This window comes from Somniosus microcephalus, unplaced genomic scaffold (genome assembly GCF_052327205.1).
Source record: "Somniosus microcephalus isolate GS21.2 unplaced genomic scaffold, FLI_Smic_1.0 scaffold224, whole genome shotgun sequence".
NCBI classification, from domain to species: domain Eukaryota; kingdom Metazoa; phylum Chordata; class Chondrichthyes; order Squaliformes; family Somniosidae; genus Somniosus; species Somniosus microcephalus.
In genome coordinates, this window is record NW_028225411.1 from 427996 (window position 1) to 454342 (window position 26347).

At 46.7% G+C, this 26347-nt stretch overlaps 1 protein-coding gene across 2 annotated transcripts in view; it reads right to left on the reverse strand.

Annotated features, from left to right (window-relative positions):
- Window positions 1-5934, reverse strand: part of nop58 (NOP58 ribonucleoprotein homolog (yeast)) — a 58760-nt gene extending 52826 nt beyond the window's left edge. Inside the window, exon 1 of one of the 2 annotated variants that reach the window (XM_085980518.1) lies at window positions 5807-5934. In XM_085980518.1, the coding sequence (XP_085836644.1) occupies window positions 5807-5851 (45 nt within the window). In that variant the 5' untranslated portion in view covers window positions 5852-5934. The remainder of the gene's footprint in view (window positions 1-5806) is intronic. The other variant, XM_085980519.1, reaches the window with a different exon arrangement.
- Between the last annotated feature and the right edge of the window lie 20413 nt (window positions 5935-26347).

The following is a 26347-nucleotide window of genomic DNA, read 5'->3' on the forward strand; positions in this document are numbered from 1 at the left end:
CCTGGTATGGGGAGTGAAGAAATTCAACCATTACCTACACGGGCAAAAATGTACCTTGTTGACTGACCATCAACCCTTCATCTCCATATTCAACCCTAAAAAAAGGGTGTTCCCATTATGACAGCGCAAAGGCTACAGAGGTGGTCCCTTTTTCTAGGGGCACACCAATACAACATAGAATACAAAGGATCAAAACAGCATGGGAATGCTGACGGGTTATCGCGCCTACCGTTGCCAATGGTAGAAGAAGCACCTACCGTAGATCCAGTGCAGATTTTCCACTCTACCATAGTCGAATGTCTACCAGCAACAAATTCTGCCATTGAAAGGGAAACTAGAAATGACCCGACTCTCTCACGAGTCTACGATTTAACAGTGAAGGGATGGCCAGCACATGGCGAACCACTGTTGCCAGCATTCTCGCAAAGAAGAGAACAGCTGTCAGTGTGCCGAGGAACCTTGATGTGTGGATCCAGAGTGGCGATTCCACCCAAACTCCAGGATAAAGTTCTAAAGGAGCTTCACAAGGGGCATCTGGGTGGAGTGAAAATGAAGAACCTAGCTAGGGCGTTTGTATGGTGGCCAGGTATCGATGGAGACATCGAAGAAATGACCAAGAGCTGCCTAGGATGCCAGAAGGTCCAAAACACCCCACCACAAGCCCCTCTACATCCATGGGAGTGGCCCTCATCTCCCTGAAAAAGGGTACACATCGACTTTGCTGGTCCATTTATGGACTCAATGTTCTTAATCGCAGTTGATGCACACTCCAAGTGGCCGGAGGTAATAAAGATGTCCTCCACCACCACGGAAAAAACCATCACAGTATTAAGGACCTTATTTGCCAGGAATGGGCTGCCAGAACAGAACTGTTCTGATAATGGACCGCAATTTGTATCCGAAGAATTCAGGAAGTTCTTAAAAAAACAAATGGGGTTAAGCACTACACATCCGCCCCATACCATCCCACCACCAATGGATTGGCTGAAAGGTTTGTCCAGACCTTCAAGAAGGCCATAAAGGCCATGGGTAATGAAGACATAAAACTTCAGCACAAGGTGGATAACTTCTTGTTCGCATACAAGAATGCAACACATATGGTTACAAACCAAACTCCCGCCATGATGTTCTTCAATAGAAGCCTAAGATGCCGGCTGGATTTGATCAAGCCCAACATCAGAAGGGACGTGGAGAACCGGCAATTTCAAGGCATGAAAGGCCAACTAGAACCTTCCAGATAGGTCAACAAGTTTTGGCCCGGGACTACCGTACCGAGAAATTGCAGCCTGGAACTATCTCCACACGACTAGGACCACTGATGTATACCGTGGACATCGGAGAAAGCATAATAAGGCGCCATGCTGACCAAATCATAGAGTCATCCGAAAAGGGACAACCTACACCACCACTCTATACGCCTAACGATGAAGTAGAGATACCCATATCTACCTCCGATCCGGTGATACTGGAACCCGATGAACCCGACACTGGCATTCAAGCCGAATCAGCCTTGCCAAAAGAACCTACTACACCACCGAGGTGTTATCCGGACCGAGTCAGGAAGCCTCCAGAGAGGCTGACTTATAATTAATTAACTGCAGCAATGTGTAGATTATTTTTCTTCGAACATGTAATTAATAATTACTTAAAATATTATGTACTGGTTGACTAAAAGGGGAAGAATTGTGGTGTATGTGCCTTTAAGAGCCCCATGTGTACTGTAATGCCGGTAATGGCCACTCGGGCTATATAAGCCTGCATATTGTGTTGTATCAGTTAATTCCCCTCCAGACTTTGTTTAGTAAACACCTATGAAACCAACTCGTCTTCAGTGTCTCTATCAACACACAGACACAACAATGCCTGGGAATTAAACATACCAGGTTATTTAACGATCAGGAAGGACGGGCAGGAAGGAAGGGGAGGTGGGGTGGCTATGTTAATAAAGGAAGGAATCACTAATACAGAGAAATGATATTGGGTCAAAAGATCAGGATAATGACATAGTTTGGGTGGAGATAAGGAATAATAAGGGGAAAAAACACTAGTGGGCGTAGTCTATAGGCCTCCAAACAGTTGCAACTCGGTTGGACGGAGTATCAATCAGGAAATAGTTGAGGCTTGTAATAAGGGAACATCTATAATTATGGGGGATTTTAACTATCATATTAATTGGACAATTCAAACTGGGCAGGGCTGCCTTGAGGATGAGTTCATTGAGTGTATTAGGGATGGGTTTCTTGAGCAGTATGTAACTGAACCGACCAGGGGGCAAGCAACCTTAGATCTGGTCCTGTGTAACGAGACAGGATTAATTAAAAATGTCCTAGCAAAGGATCCCCTTGGAATGAGTGACCAGAACATGGTTGAATTCCATATTCAATTAGAGGGCGAGAAGGTTGGATCTCAAACAAGCGTGCTAAGCTTGAATAAAGGAGACTATGAAGGTATGAGAGCAGAATTGAGTAGAGTGGATTGGGAAAATAGATTAAAGGGTAAGACGATACATGATCAGTGGTGTACATTTAAGGAGTTATTTTACAACTTCCAAAAAATATATATTCCACTGAAAAGAAAAGGGTGTAAAAGAAAAGACAGCCATCCGTGGCTAAGTAAAGAAATTAAGGATAGTATTCGACTAAAAACAAGGGCATATAAGGTAGCCAAATCTAGTGGGAAGATAGAGGATTGGGAAAACTTTAAAAGACAGCAAAAAATAACAAAAAGATTGATTAAGAAAGGGAAGATAGATTATGAAAGTAAATGAGCAAAAAGTATAAAAACAGATAGTAAGAGTTTTTATAGTTATATAAAAAAAAAAGGGTGGCTAAAGTAAATGTTGGTCCCTTAGAGGATGAGACCGGGAAATTAATGGTGGGAAATATGGAGATGGCAAAAACACTGAATGAGTATTTTGTATCAGTCTTTACAGTAGAGGACACTAAGAATATCCCAACACTGGACAAACAGGGGGCTATAGGGGGGGGGGGGGGGGGGGGGGGGAGGAGCTAAACACGATCAAAATCACTAAGGAAGTGGTACTCGGTAAAATAATGGGACTCAAGGCGGATAAATCACCTGGACCTGATGGCTTACATCCTAGGGTCTTGAGGGAAGTGGCGGTAGGGATTGTGGATGCATTGGTAATAATTTTCCAAAACTCCCTGGACTGAGCAAAGGTCCCGGCAGACTGGAAAACTGCTAATGTAACACCCTTATTTAAAAAGGGCAGTAGACAGAAGGCTGGAAACTATAGACCGGTTAGCCTAACATCTGTGGTCGGTAAAATGTTGGAGTCCATTATTAAGGAGACAGTAACAGGACATTTGGATAATCATAATTTAATAGGACAAAGTCAGCATGGTTTTATGAAGGGGAAGTCATGTTTGACAAATTTGCTGGAGTTCTTTGAGGAAGTAACATATAGGGTGGATAAAGGGGAACCAATGGACGTAGTGTATTTAGACTTCCAAAAGGCATTTGACAAGGTGCCACACAAAAGATTATTGCTTAAGATAAAAAGTCACGGGATTAGGGGTAATATTCTGGCATGGATAGAGGATTGGCTATCTAACAGAAGGCAGAGAGTTGGGATAAATGGTTCATTCTCAGACTGGCAATCAGTAACTAGTGGTGTTCCGCAGGGGTCAGTGCTGGGTCCCCAACTCTTTACAATCTATATTAACGAATAGGAGGGGACCGAGTGTAACATATCAAAGTTTGCAGATGATACTAAGATGGGAGGGAAAGTAGTGAGTGAGGAGGACATAAAAAACCTGCAAGGGGACATAGACAGGCTAAGTAAGTGGGCAGAGATTTGGCAGATGGAATACAATACCGGAAAGTGTGAGGTTATGCACTTTGGCAGGAAAAATCGTAGAGCAAGTTATTATCTTAATGGCAAGAAACTGGAAAGTACTGAAGTACAAAGGGATCTGGGGGTCCTGGTGCACGGAACTCAAAAGGTTAGTATGCAGGTGCAGCAAATGATTAAGAAGGCCAATGGGATGTTGGCTTTCATTGCTAGGGGGATAGAATATAAAAATAGGGAGGTATTGCTTCAGTTGTACAAGGTATTGGTGAGACCGCACCTGGAATACTGCGTACAGTTTTGGTGTCCATACTTAAGAAAAGACATACTTGCTCTCGAGTCAGTACAAAGAAGGTTCACTCGGTTAATCCCGGGGATGAGGGGATGGACATATGAGGAGAGGTTGAGTAGATTGGGACTCTACTCATTGGAGTTCAGAAGAATGAGAGGCGATCTTATTGAAACATATAAGATTGTGAAGGGGTTGGATCGGGTGGATGCGGGGAGGATGTTCCCGATGATGGGTGAAACTAGAACTAGGGGGCATAGTCTTAGAATAAGGGGCTGCTCTTTCAAAACTGAGATGAGGAGGAACTACTTCACTCGGAGGGTGGTAGGTCCATGGAATATGCTGCCCCAAAAAGCTGTAGAAGCTACATCATTACATAAATTTAAAACAGAAATAGACAGTTTCCTAGAAGTAAAGGGAATTAAGGGTTACGGGGCGCAGGCAGGAATTTGGACATGAGTCTAGGTTCGGATCGGTCATGGCCCTGTGGATAGCGGAGCGGGCCCAGGGGCCGTGTAGCCTGGTCCTGCTCCTATTTCATGTGTCTAATTCTGTTAGATTCAGGAGATAGTTCTGTGATAGTAGATTGGCGGTTAGGATCAGATCAGCCATGATCTTATTGAATGGCGGAGCAGGCTCGAGGGGCCGATTGGCCTACTCCTGCTCCTATTTCTTATGTTCTTATGTTTGATTGGCACCTCATACAGCACCTTAAACATTCACTCCCTCCTCCACCACTGGCACACCGTGGCTGCAGTGTGTACCATCTACAAGATGCACTGCAGCAACTCGCCAAAGGCCTAAAGATGAAGAAACAGTTAAGGTAAAGTAGTGGAGGGCACCTGTGGAATCATAACCTTGTAGACGTAAAGTAAGGAGTAAATTAATAATTGATAACCCCAAGTAAACATAGAACGATGTCGCCCCCAACCTCCGGGGGAAGCTCATGGCTTACTGCATATGCAATTCAGAGTAGGTCCACAATCTAGCAGCATTTTCCAGCATGGGACATATATATGGAGAACTATCAGCCTCAAGGCACTTTATAACGAATTAACTGTAGCTCACTTCAATCCAACTTTAAAAACAAAACAAACATCTGCAACAAGTGGAAAGGTTGGCATTGTGTACTGGATATACACCTTGATATGCCCTTGCTGCACAATGCAAGTTTCCGAGTTCAGCTGGCTTGGGTTGTCAAAGAGTTGCAGAGGGCGCAATGGACAAATCAGAGGGATAGCCTCTGATGAACCATGTTTGCTACCTAGTGACTGTTTAAAAAACTTGCATTTAAAGGCGCTTCATGGAGCGATTATCGAATAAAACCTGGTACCGAGACCGGGTGACACGCGGGCGGGGAACACCGGCAGCTTTAAGCCTGGGGAGGACGGAGTGATCCGCCATGGTTCCTGCGGGGCTGGACACCGGCTCCGGGCCCAGTTCCCCTCTCGTCCCCCCACACTGCGTGCAGGCCTCGGTGTCTCAGCACCCACCCCAGGGGCCGGGAACAAGGCCAGCGCGCTTCCGCTCATAAGCTAGCCGGTCGTAGAGAGGAAGAGGCTCGGCGGCGGCCCGGAGGAGAGGAAGAGGCTCGGCGGCGGCCCGGGAGAGAGGAAGAGGCTCGGCGGCGGCCCGGGGGAGAGGAGGAGGCTCGGCGGCGGCCCGGGGGAGAGGAGGAGGCTCGGCGGCCCGGGAACAGACCTTACCTTGAAGATTGCGTACCCGGCGGCGGTCTCGAACAGCACCAACATGGCGACTGCTCCTCGCGCTCCAGCCCCGCGCCTGCAACTGCTGACCCGCACCACGCGGCACCCCGGGAGGGGCGGAGCTATTAACACGCAGGCGCAGATCGCCAAAAGAGGAGGAGCCCCAGGATAAAATTGCAGGTTGACAGTGGTTTCTACTCTTTACATTGAACTCTTGAAAAGACACGAGGTTGCTTGCGTCAGTGGGCGCGCAGCACAGCGGGAAAGTTGTTGGTGGACCATCAGCCAATGTAGCTCAACCAGCACAGGGGTGATGGGTCAATAGGACTTGGTGCGTGGGGCTGTCCGAGCTCCTCTTTCCCCCATTATTCTCTCCCCATCATTCTCTCCCCCCTCTCCGAGCTCCTCACTTCCCCCCTCTCCGAGCTCCTCACTTTCCTCCTCTCCGAGCTCCTCACTTCCCTCCTCTCCGAGCCCCTCACTCCCCTCCTCTCCGAGCCCCTCACTCCCCTCCTCTCCGAGCTCCTCATTCCCCTCCTCTCCGAGCTCCTCACTTCCTCCCTCTCCGAGCTCCTCACTTCCTCCCTCTCCGAGCTCCTCACTTCCTCCCTCTCCGAGCTCCTCACTTCCTCCTTCTCCGAGCTCCTCACTCCCCCCTCTCCGAGCTCCTCACTTCCCTCCTCTCCGAGCTCCACACTTCCCTCCTCTTCTGAAGGGATAATTACAGTCCTAGCCCTTTTGGGCTGTCCCAAACCAGGCGTATTCCCCAGACATTCACCCTCAACTTAAGTTAGAGATAGCCGAATTCCATAAGACGCTTAAATGGGTCTAAAAGTTCAGGGTATCTCTCCCTAAAGGAAATGAACGACTGAAGATATTACCGTCCTCCAGATAGTACTTTTTGACGTAAGAAAACTACGAGGCACTTGGTCTGAGTATTAAACAAGGCTTTAATCAACTAGTTTTCAACATGGAGATCTAGTTGTGTCCTTCACTAGTTCCTGTTAAAGAATGCCCTGAGCAAGCTGGGCCCATGTCCGAGTATTTATACTCTCCCTGGACAGCGCCACCAGCAGGCCACCCAGTATTACTTCATAAGTCATTTCCACATGAATGGCAAGATTTATGTCATTCTTCCCGCCTGAAAGATTGGAAGTCCGGCAGCTTCCTTCTACTGAATTAATCGGACTAAGAATAGATGCAGTCATTTGGATCTCCATTGGAGGCCGGAAGGCACGTCTCCTGTGTTTTGGTCCCTGGGTCGTTTGGTTCGTACCGGCGGGCCAGCAGAGTCCGTGTTGCCTTGATCGACCTGAGGGGGACTGGGGAGATCGTGGCTCCGGGTGCGGGCCCCCACCGGCGCAGAGCTGGCTTTACTCTGCTCAGTAGTTGGTGACTGACCGGCGTCCTGACTTTGGGTGGCCATCTCGCGGGGACCGCTCTGTTCCCTGGGTTGATCCGGCGGAATAGCTGGCAGATCCCTTGACGTCCCGGGTAGGGCGTCATCCTCAGAGGAGCGCAGTGTATCGACGTCATTAATACGGATCCCACTATTGATTGGGTCCGTAGGACCGGTTGGACAGGGAGCCAGATCCCGAAGCGACACTGTGGATTCCCGGCCATCGGGGTACCGCACGTGCGCATACGTGGGATTGACATCCATCAGTTCCACTTCATCGATGAGGGGATCACTCTTAGAGGATTGGACGAATCTTCGGAGCAGCACAGGGCCAGGAGCTGCCAACCATGATGGTAGGGACGTCCCATGAGTGGAGCAACGCTGGAACCTGAAGAATCGTTCGTGAGGAGTAGCGTTGGTGGATGTAGAAAGAAGAGACCTGATGGAATGCAACGCGTCAGGGAGCATAGTTTCCCATTGCTGGTCTGATAGGTTGTGTGACCTCAGTGCAAGACGAACAGCGTTCCAAACTATGGCATTGTATCTCTCAACCTGTCCGTTTCCAATAGGATGATACGGTGTCGTTTTACTTGTGACGATTCCCCGTTGGGAAAGATAACTTTTGAGTTCACTTGACATGAAGGAGGGACCCTGATCAGAGTGGATGAAATTGGCCATACCACAAAGGGAAAAGACCTGATCAAGGCAATTGATCACTGTGGAAGTAAGCATATTGGGACAGGGGAAAGCAAAGGGAAAGCGTAAATATTCGTCCACCATAGTAAGCAAATAGGTGTTTCACGTTGAAGGCAATGGCCCTTTAAAGTCAATGCTGAGTCGCTGAATAGGCTGTGTAGCGTGTATGAGCGAGCCAACCGACAGACGGAGGAATTGCGGTTTTAATTCTGCGCAAATTCTATAAGTGGAGCATGTTCTTTTCACATCTTCCGTAGAAAATGGGAGATTTTTAGATCGCACAAAGTGCAACATACGGGTAACGCCAGGATGGCACAAGTCAGTATGAAGATCCGTAAGAGTCGAAGTTGACATGGAAGAGCAGAATGCACGCGTGAGGGTATCTGGGGCCACATTCTCTTTGCCGGGTCGATAATGTATGGTGTAGCCAAAGGCGGCCAATTCCATCCTCCAGAGCTGTATTTTGTTATTCTTGACCTTAGTGCGTTTACGGTTATCCAGCATAAAGGCCACAGAGCGCTGATCAGTTATGAGCGTGAAATGGCGACGAGCGAGAAAATGACTCCATTTACGTACTGCTTTGATGATAGCCGTATCCTCCTTCTCGACAGGAGGATAATGGAGCTTGCTACCCTGCAAAGTTCTGGACAGAAATGCAACGGGTCAACCGCCTTGATTCAAGGTAGCCGAGATCGCCTCCGATGCATCGCACTCGACCATGAAAGGGAGACTTTCATCGATGGAATGAAGCGTGGCTTTTTCCAGTTGTTGCTTGAGGAGGTCGAAAGCTGAAATAGCCATCGCGTCCAACGGAAATGACTTCGCGTGAAGCAAGGGCTGGATCTTGTCGGAAAAGTGGGGTATCCACTTCACATAACAGGCAAACATGCCGAGGGCCCGGCGAAGAAAGCCGAGATTCGTAGGAGGGAGCTCCTGAAGCGGACAATGTCGTTCCAGATCCGGTTTGATGACACCATTGCCCACCCAGTAGCCAAGGATGTTGACTGATGGTACTGATTTCACAGATTTGGACTCATTTAAGGTTAAGTTGCGACGACGGAGAACGTCAAGAAATTTCTGGAGGTTGGCATCATGCTCGTTCTGGTCATGACCAGCAATGGTGATATTATCCAGATATGGAAAAGTGTCCGTTAAGTTCTCCTGTTTGACTAGGCTGTCCATTGCCCGTTGAAAGACGGCCACCCCATTGGTGACCCCAAATGGAAGGTGACAAAACTGGTAAAGCCGACCATTGGCCTCAAAGGCCGTATACTTTTTGTCCGAGTCCTTTAACGGTACTTGATGGTATGCGCTCTTTAAGTCAAAAGTTGAAAATACCCTGTAGTTGGCAAGGTTATTGACCATGTCATCGATGCGTGGTAGTGGGTAGGCATCCAGGTCGGTATACTGGTTAATAGTTTGCGAGTAATCGATGCAAAGACGTTTCTTGTGTTGCTTCAGAGGATTTTTAACAACGATAACTTGAGCCTGCCAGGAAGATGAACATGGCTCAATGATACCGTCAGCTAGAAGGCGAGAGATTTCTGCCTCGATAAAGGATAGATCATCTTGGCTGAAACGTCGTGATTTAGTGACTATGGGCTTACATCGGGGGGAAAGATTGGCAAACAAGGAGGGCTCGTCGAGCGAAGCCGCTGAAAGCGCACATAACAGTACTTTGGAAATAGTAAGCTCCGGCTTTGACCCTCCAAACTCGAAAGTGAGTCTTTTTTGTTGTTTCTGGAAATCCTGTCCCAGGAGCACATCACTGCATAGGTTTTTGAGCAGCCCGAGCTGGGTGGAAAAATAAGTGCGGCCATTGAGAATAAGGTTGACGAGACAACAGCTGGAAGAGTTGGTGGTCAGTGTCGTCAGAGCCATTGCAATTTCCCTGTCCGAGGGGTAAATACGCAGTTTTAACTTACTGACAGCCCGCTCACTGATGAAGCTGTCAGAGCTACATGAGTCGATTAATGCACTCAAAATGTGTCAGGGCAAGGCTGGTTCTGGACCCAAGTGCAGACAGACGAGGCGAGAAGCAGGTATGCAGTCTTAAATAAAAGTACTTTACTAGAATCACACAGGTAAACAGTTACAAACATAGGAGCTCAAGACAAGCTACCACTAGGCAAATGGCTTGTCAAGACTGAGCACAGAGGGAAGAAACCACAGAACTTAAATACAAGCAAAAACAGGTGAAACCAATAAACCTGATAAAAGGCAGTTAAGTAATAAACACAGGAGAAACTAGTAACAATTAGCAAAGGGAAAAAAACAAGTGAAGGTGCCATCTAGGGGTTACTGAGGGAACTAACCAGCATCCTCACAGGACCCCCTCCCCTGGGAACGGCTCCTGACGTTCTTCCTGGACGATCAGGGTGGCAACGGCGAAAATCCCTGATGAGTTCAGGATCCAAAATGTCCCGGGCCGGAACCCAGGAATGCTCTTCAGGGCCATAACCCTCCCAGTCGACCAGGTATTGAATGCTCTTCCTAACCCGGCGACTATCAAGGAGGCGATGGACAGTGTAGGCTTGCTGACTGTCAATCATGCGGGGCGGGGGGGGAGTTCTGGAAGCAGGAACCAAGGGACTGGTAAGTACCGGCTTGAGGTGAGAGACGTGGAACGTGGGATGTATCTTCATCGACCGAGGAAGGAGGAGCCGGTACGCCACAGGGTTTACTTTTTCCAAAATCCTAAAAGGTCCGATGAACCGGGGAGCCAACTTACGGGACTCCACATGGAGCGGAAGATTCTGGGTAGACAGCCAGACCTTCTGTCCGGTCCGGAACCAAGGAGCTGGGCGGCGGTGTCGGTCAGCCTGCACTTTCTGCCGAGAAGAAGCGAGCTGCAAGGCGGATCGGACCCTCCTCCAGGTACGGCGGCAGCGTTGGACAAACCCCTGGGCAGCTGGGACTCCTACCTCCCTCTCCTGTTCAGGGAAGAGTGGCGGTTGGAAGCCATATTGACATTCGAAAGGTGAGAGGCCAGTGGAGGAGCTCTGAAGGGTATTGTGCGCGTACTCCGCCCAGACCAGATACTTGCTCCAGGTGGAAGGATTGGAGGACACAAAGCTTCTTAGCACCCTCTCCAGATCTTGGTTGGTCCTCTCAGTCTGGCCGTTAGACTGTGGGTGGAACCCAGAGGAGAGACCGACGGAAGCGCACAGGAGGGAACAAAAAGCCTTCCAGAACCTGGATGAGAACTGGGGACCACGGTCAGAGATGACATCCAGGGGCAAGCCATGGAGGCGGAAGACATGCTGGACAACCAGCTGGGCAGTCTCTCTGGCAGAGGGAAGCTTGACAAGAGGGACGAAGTGAGCAGCCTTGGAAAAGCGATCGACCACAACTAGGATGGTAGTGAATCCCTCAGATGGAGGTAGCCCGGTGATGAAATCCAGGGCGATATGAGACCAGGGACGGCTGGGGATGGGCAAGGGATGCAGGAGACCAAGCGGAGGTTGTTGGGATGTCTTGTTCTGGGCACAGACGGGACAAGCGGAGACAAAGGCCCGGGTGTCGGCTTCAATAGAGGGCCACCAGAACCTCCTCTTAAGGAACTCGAGAGTCCGACGGATCCCAGGATGACCAGTCAATCGAGATGAGTGGCCCCATTGAAGGACCTGGGTGTGCACCTGACTGGGAACATAAAGGTTATGAGGAGGGCCTCCTCCAGGGTCAGCCTCCTGACGTTGGGCCCCTCGCACCACAGTCTCAATCTCCCATGCGACGGGAGCAACGATGCAGGAACTGGGGATGATAGGTTCCGGGGTCCGGTCCTTTTCCGAGGGGTCAAACTGGCGAGAAAGGGCATCCGGTTTGAGGTTCTTAGACCCTGGGCGGTAAGACAGGAGAAAGTTGAACCGGTTAAAGAAGAGAGCCCACCTGGCCTGCCGAGGGTTGAGGCGCTTGGCGTCCTGGATATATGTCAGATTTTTATGGTCGGTCCAGACGACAAAAGGATGCTCTGCTCCCTCCAACCAGTGTCTCCACTCCTCCAAGGCCAACTTAACTGCCAAGAGCTCCCTGTTGCCGACATTGTAGTTACTCTCTGCTGGCTTCAGGCGACGGGAAAAGAAGGCACAGGGATGTAGATTTTGGTCCTTAGGGGAGCGCTGGGACAGGACAGCCCGACTCCAATATCTGAGGCATCCACCTCTACGATAAAGGGCAGGGTGTACCAGAATGGGAGCAGAGGTGAAGCGTTGTTTGAGCTCCTGGAAGGCCCGTTCCGCTTCAGAAGACCAACTGAACCGTAAAGACGAGCCCTTGGTCAATGCGGAGAGGGAGGCGGCAAGGGAGCTGAAGTTGCCGATGAAACGTCTGTAAAAGTTGGCGAATCCCAGGAACCGCTGAACCTGCTTAACCGACGTGGGACGCGGCCAGTTCAAGATGGCTTGAACCTTGCTAGGATCCATCTGGACGCTTCCACAGGAGATGACGTAGCCCAGGAAGGTGACCTTAGAGACGTGGAATTCACATTTCTCGGATTTGACAAAGAGACGGTTCTCCAAGAGCCTCTGCAGCACCCGTCTGACGTGTTGGACATGCTGCTAGGGGGACTTTGAGAAGATGAGAATGTCATCCAAATAAACAAACACGAACTGGTTCAGCAGGTCCCGGAGCACGTCATTGACCAGAGCTTGGAAGACAGCAGGAGCGTTAGTGAGACCAAAGGGCATGACGAGGTATTCCCGGTGACCGCTAGGAGTGATAAAGGCAGTCTTCCATTCATCCCCCTCCCTAATGCGGACCAGGTTGTAAGCGTTGCGGAGGTCAAGTTTGGAGAAGATGGTAGCTCCCTGCAGCTGCTCAAACGCTGAAGACATCAAAGGGAGAGGATAGCGGTTCTTAATGGTAATTTTGTTAAGCCCCCGATAGTCTATGCAAGGCCTGAGACCACCATCCTTCTTCTTTACAAAAAAGAAGCCAGCACCCGCTGGGGAGGTGGAAGGGCGAATGAAACCTGTAGCGAGGACTTCCTTGATGTATTCTTCCATGGAAACATTCTCAGGGCCAGAGAGAGAGTAGAGCCGACCCTGATCGGGGCTAGTGCCAAGCAGGAGATCAATGGTACAGTCGTAGGACCGGTGTGGGGGGAGTGTAGTGGACCGCCTCTTACTAAGCACAGCATGGAGGTCCGAATATTCAGGGGGCACATGAGCAAGGTCCAGCTGATCAGCTGGCTCGGGAGAGGAAGGACGGGGCAGACTAGGGAAGACCTTAAGACAGTTGGCTAGACATGAAGGAACCCACTCCCGCACAGTCCCGGTAGTCCAGTCAATGTGAGGGTTGTGAAGAGAGAGCCACGGATGTCCAAGAACGAGAGGGAGCTCAGGTGAATCGATAAGGTGAAACTGCAGCAACTCTTGATGTCTCTCCCCTATCACAGAAATCACAGAAACCCCACAATGCAGATAGAGGCCATTTCGGCCCATCGAGCCTGCACCGACACATATCCCACCCGATCCCCGTAACCCCTACACCAACACATATCCCACCCTATCCCCGTAACCCCACGTATTTAATCCCCCTAACACTAAGGGTCAATTTATCATAGCCAATCAACCTAACCCGCACATCTTTGGACTGTGGGAGGAAACCGGAGCACCCGGAGGAAACCCACGCAAACACGGGGAGAATGTGCAAACTCCACACAGACAGTCACCCGAGGCCGGATTCGAACCCGGGTCCCTGGCGCTGTGAGGCAACAGTGCTAAACACTATGCCACCGTGCTGCCCTTGGACATGTAATACTCCGGTGATATGATGAATACGCCCAGAACCAAGGGGCCTGCCGTCAAGGGCGGTGACTTGTAAAGGCTTGTCAAGGTGGGAGAAAAGAATTTTCAGGCTGCGCACAAGGGTGGCATCGATAAAACAGCCAGCGGCCTCGGAGTCAACAAACGCCTGGAGGTTGTACTGTTGTCCCTCCCAAGAGAGACGAGTGGGAAGCAGGGTTTGGAAGACAGAAGGGGTAGGAGAAGGGATTTGATCTGTCAGTATTTTCCCAATCCTCCTGGCTTTTTCCTGAAGCTCAGGGCATGTGGCTCTGAGATGGCCAGACAGGCCACAGTAAAGACAACGCCCCTCTCTCAATCTCCTCTGTCTCTCAAACTGGGAGAGCCGAGTTCTGCCGAGTTGCATAGGTTCCTCTTCGGTGCTAACAGGTGGACTCGGGGGTACTTGGAAACTCTTGGACAGATTCAAAACACCGGAAGATCTCACCTCTGTGGAAGTAGTGAATCTCCTCTCTCTACCATGCTCCCAGAGGCGGTTATCCACTCTGATGGCAAGGGAGATGAGCGTGTCAAGGTCCTCCGGAACCTCTCTGGACGCCAGTTCATCTTTGATAGATTCGGAAAGGCCATGAAGAAATGTGGAGAGAAGGGCCTCGGTGTTCCAGCGGCTTTCCGTAGCGAGTGTGCGGAACTCAATGGCGAAGTCGGCTATGCTGCAGTTGCCCTGGCAGAGATTCAAAAGTCTCTTAGCTGCCTCCCGTCCACTCACAGGATGGTCAAAGACTTTGCTCATCTCTTCGGCGAAAAGGAGAATGTCTGAGCAGGCGAAAGATTACTGCTCCCAGATAGCGGTAGCCCAGGCGAGAGCTTTTCCCGAGAGTAGTGATATGATGAACGCTACCTTAGAGCGGGGTGATAGGAACATGGAGGGTTGGAGTTCAAAAACTAGGAAGCACTGGGTCAAGAAGCCGCAACACTTGCCCGGATGACCGTCATAGCGCTCTGGCACAGGTAGGCGAGGCTCTCGATGAGTCTGGAGGTCAGCGACCGGTGGGGTAGTACCCAAAGGAACTGACTGAGGAGGAACATCCTGAGCAGAAGCCACAGCGGCTAGGTGTTGAATGGTCTGAGTCCACGTATTTACCTTGTCCGAAATGCTTTGGAGAAGTTGCTCAAGGCGGCCGAGGAAAGCACCGTGATGGGAGAGAATAGAACGAAATTCCTCCATCACTGCTGGGTCCATACTGGCTCAGTCTTGCTGTCAGGGCGAGGCTGGTTCTGGACCCAAGTGCAGACAGACGAGGCGAGAAGCAGGTATGCAGTCTTAAATAAAAGTACTTTACCAGAATCACACAGGTAAACAGTTACAAACATAGGAGCTCAAGACAAGCTACCACTAAGCAAACAGCTTGTCAAGACTGAGCACAGTGGGAAGAAACCACAGAACTTAAATACAAACAAAAACAGGTGAAACCAATAAACCTGATAAAAGGCAGTTAAGTAATAAACACAGGAGAAACTAGTAACAATTAGCAAAGGGAAAAAAACAAGTGAAGGTGCCATCTAGGGGTTACTGAGGGAACTAACCGGCACCCTCACAAAATATGTCCATTTACTGAAACCCTCATGGCTGAATGGGACAGGCTTTGGGGGGAAACAGCTGTAACACTAGTAGTGGCTCTTGGGGGAGGAGCAGTTTTATAGACAGCAGCTGTAACACTAGTAGTGGCTCTTGGGGGAGGAGCAGTTTTATAGATAGCAGCTGTAACACTAGTAGTGGCTCTTGGGGGAGGAGCAGTTTTATGGATAGCAGCTGTAACACTAGTAGTGGCTCTTGGGGGAGGAGCAGTTTTATAGATAGCAGCTGCAACACTAGTAGAGGCTCTTGACCGGCATACTTTAGAAAAGTGACCTTACTGCAATGATTGCAGGTTGCATTACGAGCAGGACAAAATTTCCTATAATGGAATGCACCTCCACAGAAGAAACACTTCTTTCTGGATTGCCAAGATGCCGCTAGAGTAGGGTCGTCATCAGTGAGGGCTTCCGCCTGAGGCTTACCGGGGGAGTCACTAAAAGTAGTAGCAGCAGTCCGTGCATATGGTAAAAAATAGGCATCTGAATTTTTTTGAACTAAGTCCAGAGAATATGCCTGGTTATAGGCAGCTTGTAACCTGAGGGTTTTATTCTCCAACAGACACTGGCGTATGAGGGGGAAAGCAATTCCATTAATAAAAGAGTCACGAATTAATTCCTCCCGGTACTGCTCAGCTGAGACAGCTTTAAGGTTACAATCTTTGCTGAGCCTGCGAAGCTCTTGAAGGAATTCGTCAAGTGATACCCCGGGTTGTTGTTGAGTTGTGGCCAGTAGGTGCCGAGTAAAAATTTCGTTTGGGGCCTTAACATATAGTTGCTGTAGTGTTTGGATAGCGGAGTCATAGTCTACACAGTCTTCGATAAAGTCAAACACATGAGGGGATACATAATTGGCAAGTATTCGTAACTTATTAGGAACATTCTCACCACACTCTCGAGGAAGTTGCTGAAGGTACGATACCAATGTTTCCATACCTTAGCATGTCATTTTTAATAAGTTGAACTAGACTGTAACCTTCCGGATATTATGAGGGTCCGGAATACCCCCCAGAATTCTGCAACTCCTTACAAAAGAGTGTACAGAATTTGGGTTCGCAAGTTTATACAGAATTACTCTTTGAGACAATTCTAAAAATATTTTTATTTAAGAGCCGACATTCAGTTACCAGCTGTTGAATCAGTCGCAACATTAACAATTCAAAATGCAATTAGCTTACATTTCTTATTTCTCAGAGATCCTTATTCTCAAATCTTTACTTCATTACATTTCTTATTTATTACTTATTTCTAAATCCAGAACATCCACCAAAATCAATCACTTTGACTTCCCGAGACTCATAGTTAAAGACTTACAGAGATGCCTCTGAAGAGTTGAGAAATGCTTTGCCCGTTCAGTGAGTTCTGGCTTTCTGTTGAAAAGGTCTATGTTTTATACTCTTTTGGCAGTGGTTTCTTCTTTGATGGTCTCTGCTGATGTCAGCTAATTGTCTTTATTGATACCTCTGTTTGAATGTTTTCTATCTTACTATCAATTCAACTGTTGCATGCATAATTATTTCTCTACCTTTAGGTGTTCCAAAAACTATCATAAAAACAATGACAGCAATGGTTTCTGTTTGATGCCATTCTTATCGAAGATTCTTCATTCAATTCTTAATATTGGCTTTATTGGTTTTTAGCAGACATTGTGACTCCCCTTACTGCTCCAAGTTCAATACAAACATAATGTAATTGCTTGGTGTATCTATTGAAGTCATATCTTCAAAGTCTTGTTGGTATGGTTTTTACTATATCTATATTAAAGACACTTTGACCAGAGTGGTTCATGCATTTCTAGCTATCTCAATTGGTTGCATATTTAATCGTGTTTCCTGTCATCCAAGTTTAACATATAAACTATTTGACCAGCAGGTGTTTCTTTACTTGATGTCATCTGTTCAAAGTCACTTGCCTCTTTTAATGTTTGTGTTTCTGTTTTATGTGTTAACTTATAACACCTTAAACTGAGTCTCTCATTGTGTTTGTTGCAAACCATAGACTTTTCGGAAGCGCCAATGGTTTGCTTCAATCTTTCATTGTTTTAGTATATTTAACTAATTCCCATTTCAAAACTTGTTTACAACTTTATAATCAACTGATCCTTATCTCAGAAGCCTGTTCTCTGTTTACAGCCTGTGTCTCTGAGGTTTTAGATTTTTAAACCCAGTATATTCTGTATTAATAATATCAGTATTCTGTTCATGGTATCGTGTATTTCTCTGAATCATGGCTATTCCTTCACACTCTAAGCTCCTCACTTCCTCCCCCTCCGAGCTCCTCACTTCTCCCCTCTCCGAGTGTCTCACTCCCCCCCCACCCCCTCCAAGCTCCTCTCTCCTAAATGTTTCCAGTTCTGATGAAAGGTCATCGACCTGAAACGTAAACTCTGTTTGTCTCTCCACAGATATTACCTGACGTGTTGAGTTTTTACAGCACTTTCTGTTTTTATTACTAAGTTTCTAAGTTTTGGTGAGGCTAACTTTAACGGGATGAGACAAAGATTGCCAATAGCGAACTGGTCAAAACTGTTACCTGGTGAGAGGTGTTCAAAAAGAATTTAGCTTAATACAGGATCAATATTGAACCTAAGGGGCACGAACGCTCCTTGGCAAATAAAACAGCCATGGTTGACAAAAAAGGTGAGAGATAACCTAAAACTAAAGGAAAGAGCACCAAAAGTGCAAAGAACAGTGTAGATCCAGGAGAGATATTAAAAACAGCAAAGGAAGACAAAAAAAAGTAATAGCTGCAAAAAGGAATACGAAAAGAAACTTGCGAGGGATATTAAGATTAACACAAACTGTTTTTACAATTATATTAGAAGAAAAACAGTAATCAAGGTTAATGTGGGTCCTTTAAAAACCGGTGAGGGTAATATTGCAAATGAAAATCAGTAAATGGCAAACTTGTTGAATAATTACTTTGTCAGTCTTCCAGACAAATGAATACTGAAACAAGGACTGGAAGTCACTAGAGTTAACGTAAGTGAGAAAACAGTATTGGAAAAGATAATGGCACTAAAGACTGACACATCCCCAGGACCTGATAGTTTCCACCCTAGGGTTTTAAAGGAAGTAGGTGAGGAAATTGCAGATGCTTTAGCCATAATCTTCCAAAGCGCTTTCGATTCAGGAATTGGAAAATTACAACTGTAACTCCATTATTTAGAAATCTGAGAGAGAGAAACCAGGAAATTATAGACCTGTTGGTCTAACATCTGTGGTGGGGAAGTTATTGGAATCTATAATTAAAGACAGAGTGACTGAGCACTTGGAGAAATTTGAGCTGATTAGAGAGAGCCAACATGGATTTGTAAAGGATAGGTCATGTCTAACGAACCTAACTGAATTTTTTGAGGCAGTAACTAAAGCAGTAGAGAGGAGAATGTCAATGGATATAGTTTATATGGATTTCCAGAAGGCATTTGATAAGGTTCCACATAAGAGACTGTTCTCTAAAATTAAAGCTCATGGAATTGAAGGCAAATTATTGACCTGGTTAGGAGATTGGTTAGGCAGGAGAAGACTGAGAGTTGGGATAATGAATATGTACTCGATTTGGAAGGAAGTGACTTGTGGTGTCCCACAAGGGTGTGTGCAAGGGGCCTCAACTATTCACTACTTGTTTATTTATTAATGACTTAGATAACACAATAGAGAGCCATATATCCAAGTTTGCCGATGACCCAAAGATTAGTGATATCGTAAGTAGTGTAGACAGGATGCATAAAATTATGAAGAGACATTGATACATTAAGTGAGTGGGCAAATCTGTGGCAGATGGATTTCAACACAGGTAAGCGTGAGGCCTCCATTTTGGACCAAAAAAGGAAAGATCCAAGTATTATTTAAATGGTGAAATGCTAGGAACAGTGGAAGTCCAGAGAGATTTAGGGGTCCATGTACACAGATCATTAAAATATAGTGGTCAGATACAAAAAATAATCAAAAAGGCTAATGGAATGTTAGCCTTTATATCAGGAGGGCTAGAATATAAAGTGGAGGAAGTTTTGCTACAGTTCTACAATGCTCTGGTTAGATCACATTTGGAGTACTGTGTACAGTTCCTTAGAAAGGATACATAGATACATAGAAGATAGGAGCAGGAGTAGGCCATTCGGCCCCTCGAGCCTGTTCCACCATTTAATGATATCATGGCTGATCATCCAAATTCAGTACCCGGTCCCTGCTTTCTCCCCATATCCCTAGATCCCTTTAGCCTTAAGAAATATATCTAACTCCTTCTTGAATATATTTAATGAATTGGCCTCTACTGCCTTCTGTAGTAGAGAATTCCACAGGTTCACCACTCTGGGTGAAGAAATTCCTCCTCATCTCTGTCCTAAATGGCTTACCCCTTATCCTTAGTCCTTAGACTGTGACCCCGGTTCTGGACTCCCTTGCCATCGGGAACATCCTTCCTGCATCTAGTCTGTCTAGTCCTGTTAGAATTTTATAAGTTTCAATGAGATCCCCTCTCATTCTTCTAAACTCCAGCGAGTATAAGCCCAATCGACCCAATCTCTCCTCATACGTCATTCCTGCCATCCCAGGTATCAGCCTGGTGAATCTTCGCTGCACTCCCTCCATGGCAAGAACATCGTTCCTCAGATAAGGTGACCAAAACCCAGGTCTCATTGCACTTCCCCTTCTCCCAGTCTATTGCCATTCAGATAATAATCTGCCTTCCTGTTTTTGACACCAAAGTGGATAACCTCGCATTTATCCACGTTATATTGCATCTGCCATGCTTCTGCCCAATCACCCAACCTGTCCAACTCATACTGGAGTTTCTCGGCATCTTCCTCACAGCACACACGCCCACCCAGCTTTGTGTCGTTGGCCTTGGGGATTTATCGGCCTTCAATCCCGTCAATTTTCCTAACACCATTTCCCTACAAATACTGATTTCATTCAATTCCTCCCTCTCAATAGACCCTATGTTCCCTGACATCTCTGGGAAGTTATTTGTGTCCTCCTTTGTGAAGCCAGAACCAAAGTATGTATTTAATTGGTCTGCCATTTCTTTGTTCCCCATTATAAATTCCCCTGATTCTGACTGTAAGGGACCTACGCTTGACTTCACCAATCTTCTTCTCTTCACATATCTATAGAAGGTTTTACAGTCAATTTTTATGTTCCTTGCTAGCTTACTCTCATAATCTATTTTCCCCTCTTAATTAATCCCTTTGTCCTCCTTTGCTGAATCCTAAACTGCTCCCAATCCTCAGGTTTGCTGATTTTTCTGGCCACATTATATGTCCTCTCTTTGGATCTTATGCTATCCCTAATTTCCTTTGTTAGCCATGGCTGAGTCGCCTTTTTTGTTTTATTTTTATGCCAAACAGGGATGAACAAAATCTGTAGTTCATCCATGCGATCTTTAAATGTTTGCCATTGCCTATCCACCGTCAACCCTTTAAGTAATGTTCCCCAATCCATATTGGCCTTGAAAGGTATGCAGTGCAGATTCAACAGAATGTTACCGGGGCTCCAAGGTTTAAATTATGAGCAAAGGTTACATAAACTAGGCTTGTATTCCCTGGAATATAGAAGGTTAATGGGAGATTTGATTGAGGCTTTTTAAAATACATTCATTCTTAGGATGTGGGTGTCGCTGGCAAGGCCAGCATTTATTGTCCATCCCTAATTGCCCTTGAGAAGATGGTGGTGAGCTGCCTTCTTGAACTGTTGCAGTCCGTGTGGTGAAGGTACTCCCACAGTGCTGTTAGGGAGGGAGTTTCAGGATTTTGATCCAGCGATGATGAAGGAACGTCAGGATGGTGTGTGACTTGGAGGGCGATGTTAGGATTTTGAATGGAATTGATAGGTAGCTGGAGAAAACTTTTTCTGCTGGTGGGGAATTTAGGACAAGGGTGCCTAACCTTAAAATCAGAACCAGGCCATTCAGGAGAGAAGTTAGCAAACACTTCTTCATGCAAAGGTTGGCCGAAGTGTGGAACTCTCTCCCACAAAAAGCAGCAGATGCTCAATTAACAATTTTAAAACTGAGATTAATAGATTTTTGCTAGTCAAGTGTATAAAGTGATGTGGAGCCAAGGTGGTTAAATGGAGTTAGGATATAGATCAATCATCATCTCACTGAATGGCGAAACAGGCTTGAGGGGCTGAATGGCCTACTCCTGTTCCTATGTTGCGATCTCTGCCCCAGTCAAGAACTGGTCCAGCTTCCTCTTGAAAGCGTGCAGAGAGTCAGCTCCCACCACATCAATGCATTCCAGAGGTTCACTGCTCTCTGGGAAAAGAAGAACTGCCTAAAATCAAGTCTATTCCTACTCTTACATAGCTTAAACTCATGTTCCCTGGTGCTCCCCAATCTGGCACTATCCAGCCCTTTAATTGTTTTCTAGACCTCTAGTAGTTCGCCTCCAAGTCTATGCTGCCCTAAAGTAAATAGACCAAGGTCCTTAAGGCTATCTAAGAAGTTTTGAAAGAACATTTCAGACTGTGGACATAGTTGAAAGCCTGCTGCCAATGGTGAAGTGGAAGAAGAGGCAATAGTCCAGAGCTGGAAGAGTGGAAGGTTCAAGCAGGCACGTAGGGCTGATGGAGATTGGAGAGGTAGGGCAGAACCATGGAAAGATTTCTAAACCAGGAGGAAGAATTTGAAATAAGCACATTGAGGGACAGAATGCCAGTGGAGGTTGGCATAGACGGGGTGATAGGTGAACAGGGTTTAGTATGGTATAAGATACAGGTGCTGGAGTTTTGGATGAGTTGAGCTTAATATAGGGCTGGTGAGAAAAGCGTTGGTGAAATTAAGCTAGGGGATGAATACGGTGGGAGTCAGGTATGGACAGAGGCAGATGGCATCAGTCTTACCGGTGTTAAGCTGGGCAAAGTTCTAACTCATCCATGATTTGATGTCGGTCAAGCAATCAAACAGTAATTCTTGTGGAGTTGACGGTTGTGGGTGAGAGTGAAACCTGGGTGTTATCTGCATACATATGAAGCTGATGTCATCCTTACAGATAATGTCACTGAGGGTCAACATGTAGATGAGGTATATGATTGGGCCAAGGATGGAATATTGGGGTACACCAGATGTAATTGTGCAGGTGTGGTTAAGAAACTACTGCAGGAGATGGTATCTATTCTGTTGGCAGTGGAACCATGAGAGGGTAATGCCATGGTAATAGACCAAAGAAGTGAGGCAGTAAAAGAGGATGGATTGAAGTACATGGAGAGGTTGAGAAAGAATGATTGCCACATCCACAGTCATAGAGGATGTCATTAGTGACAGGGCAGTCTTGGTGCTGTACGTAATGCAGAAGCCACATTGAAGGATTGGAACACAGTGATTGGTGGTAAACAAATCATGGTTTGTAATTACTGAAAATACAGAGCAAGTCAGTCATCATTTGAAAAAGAAAAGATAGGTTAATGTTCAAGATGGGACTTTTATTTTATTCTTGGCGTGTATTTGACTTTGGCAATACTGCATTTATTACTCACCCCTAGTTGCCCTGAGAAGAAGTGGTGGGCCATCTTGAACTGCTGCAGTCCTTGTGATGGCGCTCTCACAATGTCATTAGGTAGGGAATTCCAGCATCTTGGAAACATAGAAAAATAGGAACAGGAGTAGGCCATTCGGCTCTTCGAGCCTGCTCCGCCATTCAATATGATCATGGCTGATCCTCTATCTCAATACCATATTCCCGCTCTCTTCCCATACCCCTTGATGCCTTTTGTTTCTAGAAATCTATCTCCTTCTTAAATATATTCAGTGACTTGGCCTCAACAGCCTTCTGTGGTAGAGAATTCCACAGGTTCACCACCCTCTGAGTGAAGAAATTTCTCCTCATCTCAGTCCTAAATGTCCTACCCTGTATCCTGAGACTGTGACCTCTCATTCTAGACCCCCCAGCCATGGGGAAACATCCTTCCTGCATCCAGTCTGTCTAGCCCTGTCAGAATTTTATACGTTTCAATGTGATCCCCTCTCATTCTTCTAAACTCTAGTGAATACAGGCCTAGTTGACCCAATCTCTCCTCATACGACAGTCCTGCCATCCCAGGAATCAGTCTGGTGAACCTTCGCTGCACTCCCTCTATGGCAAGTATATCCTATCTGCACACAGTACTCCAGGTGTGGTCTCACCAAGGCCCTGTATAACTGTAGTAAGACATCCTTGCTCCTGTACTCAAATCCTCTTGCAATGAAGGCCTACATGCCATTTGCCTTCCTAACTGCTTGCTGCACCTGCATGTTTGCTTTCAGTGATTGGTGTACAAGGACATCCAGGTCCCTTTGTACATCAACATTTCCCAATCTATCATCATTTAAATAATACTCTGCCTTTCTGTTTTTCCTACCGAAGTGAATAACTTCACATTTATCCACATTATACTGTATCTGCTATGTATCTGCCCACTCACTCAACTTGTCTAAATCGCCTTGAAGCTTCTTTGCATCCTCCTCACAACTCACAATCCCACCTAGTTTCGTGTCATCAGCAAACTTGGAAATATTACATTTGGTTCCCTCATCCAAATCATTGATATATATTGTGAATAGCTGGGGCCCAAGCACTGATCCCTGCGGTACCCCACTAGTCACCGCCTGCCACCCCAAAAAGACCCATTTATTCCTACTCTCTGTTTCCTGTCTGTTAACCAATTTTCAATCCATGCCAGTGTATTACCCCCAATCCCATGTACTTTAATTTTGCACACTAACCTCTTACATGGGACTTCATCAAAGGCCTTCTGAAAATCCAAATACACCACATCCATTGGTTCTCCCTTATCTATTCTACCAGTTACATCCTCAAAAAACTCCAGTAGGTTTGTCAAACATGATTTCCCTTTCATAAATCCGTGTTGACTTTGTCTAATCCCGTTGATATTTTCTAAGTGTCCTGTTATCAAATCCTTTATAATATACTCTAGCATTTTCCCTACTACTGATGTTAGGCTAACTGGTCTGTAGTTCCCTGTTTTCTCTCTCCCTCCTTTTTTAAATAGTGGGGTTACATTTGCTACCTTCCAATCTGCAGGACCTGTTCCATAATCTATAGAATTTTGGAAGATGACAACTAATGCATCCACTATTTCCATGGCTACCTCTGTTAGTACCCTGGGATGCAGATTATCAGGCCCTGGGGATTTATCGGCTTTCAGTCCCATTAATTTCTCCAGCACTACTTTTTTACTAATACTAATTTCCTTTAATTCCTCCTTCTCACTGGATCCTTGGTTCCCTAGCATTTCTGGGAAGTTATTTGTCTCCTCTTCTATGAAGACAGAAGCAAAGTATTTGTTTAATTGCTCTGCCATTTCCTTGTTCCCCATTATAAATTCTCCCATTTCTGACTGTAAGGGACCTACATTTGTCTTCACTAATCTTTTTCTTTTTACATACTTTTGAACTGCTATGGTTAGACTTTATAGGACTGAGCAGAACAAAGAGGGAAGGGAAAAACAGGTAAACGTCAGAACTGGCAGAGCAGCAAACCTGGTCGGGAACAGAGAAGAGAGTAAAAAAGAAAAAAAATCCAGGAGTGACATCACAGGATAGCTGGTAACTGATTGGTTGATAAAGGTCACATCGGCTTTTTTGCTTTAAGTTAGGGGCCCGGGTTAAATAGCTGGCTAGGAATTAAGCGGAAACTTGGAGATTAGAACAGTTAATACTATATTGTGGCGGAGCCACCAAGGGTCTCAGAACAATTAGTAATAATCCCTTTAACTACAGTGTAGTGCAGCCGCGGACTGCACCTTTAAACTGCCTGTTAACTGTACTGTATTGTGTTTTCCTGCACTCCACGTGATGACGTCATGACGCCGATCACGTGACCACCAGTGGCGCGAAGAACGCGATGACGTCATGACGTCAGCTTCCAGAATCTTCCAGTAGTCGTCGAGTGCCCAGCAAGCTGATTAGACCTGTGTACCGTTTCTCCTGTAGTTTCCCTGTTAACTTCGTTGTTCATTAAAACTTGTTGATTTGATTCATCGAGTCGAATACCTTATTCAGATAGGAACCTCCGTTCCTACAATATGAAATTAGTAACTGTTATATTAATAACTTGAATCAAATACATCTTAGTCTTAAGTTTGTGTAAGTTAGTTAATAGTCTATTAAATAGAGGCATGGCAGGGCAGCTCAGTCCCACGGAATGCACATTCTGTGCCATGTGGGAAATCCAGGATGCTTCCCATGTCCTGGACAACCACGTGTGCAGGAGGTGTCGTCAGCTGGAGGAGCTTGAGCTCCGGGTTTCGGAGCTTGAGCAGCAGCTGACATCACAGCAATGCATCAGGTCATACCACAGATAAGGAGTGCGCAGGCAGACAGGGAATGGGTGACCGCCAGGCAGAAAAGGAGGACCAGGCAGGTACTGCAGGAGTCCCCTGAGTGCATCTCGCTCTCCAACCAGTATTCGGTTCTGAGTACTGGTGAGGGCGATGGTTCCTCTGGGGAGTACAGCCAGAGCCAAGTCCACAGCACCATGGGTGGCTCAGTTGTACAGGGGGGGAGGAAGAAGAGTGGGAGAGCAATAGTGGTAGGGGATTCTATAGTTAGGGGAGCAGACAGTCGTTTCTGCAGCCGCAGACATGACTCCAGGATGGTATGTTGCCTCCATGATGCCAGGGTCAAGAATGTAACTGAGCGGCTGCAGAACATTCTGAGGGGGGAGGGTGAACAGCCAGAGATCGTGGTCCATATTGGTACCAACAGCATAGGTAGAAAGAGGGATGAGGTTCTGCAGGCAGATTTTAGGGAGCTAGGAAAGAGATTAAAAAGCAGGACCTCAAAGGTAGTAATCTCCGGATTACTCCCGGTGACACGCACAAGTGAGTATAGAAATAGGATGATAGAGCAGATGAATGCGTGGCTGGACAGATGGTGCAGGAGGGAGGGCTTCAGATTCCTGGGGCATTGGGACTGGTTCTGAGGGAGGTGGGACCTGTACAGGCTGGACGGGTTGCACCTCAACAGGGCCGGAACCAATATCCTCGCGGGGAGGTTTGTTAGTGCTGTTGGGGAGGGTTAAAACTAATTTGGCAGGGGGATGGGCACCAGGATGTAACATTAGACAGG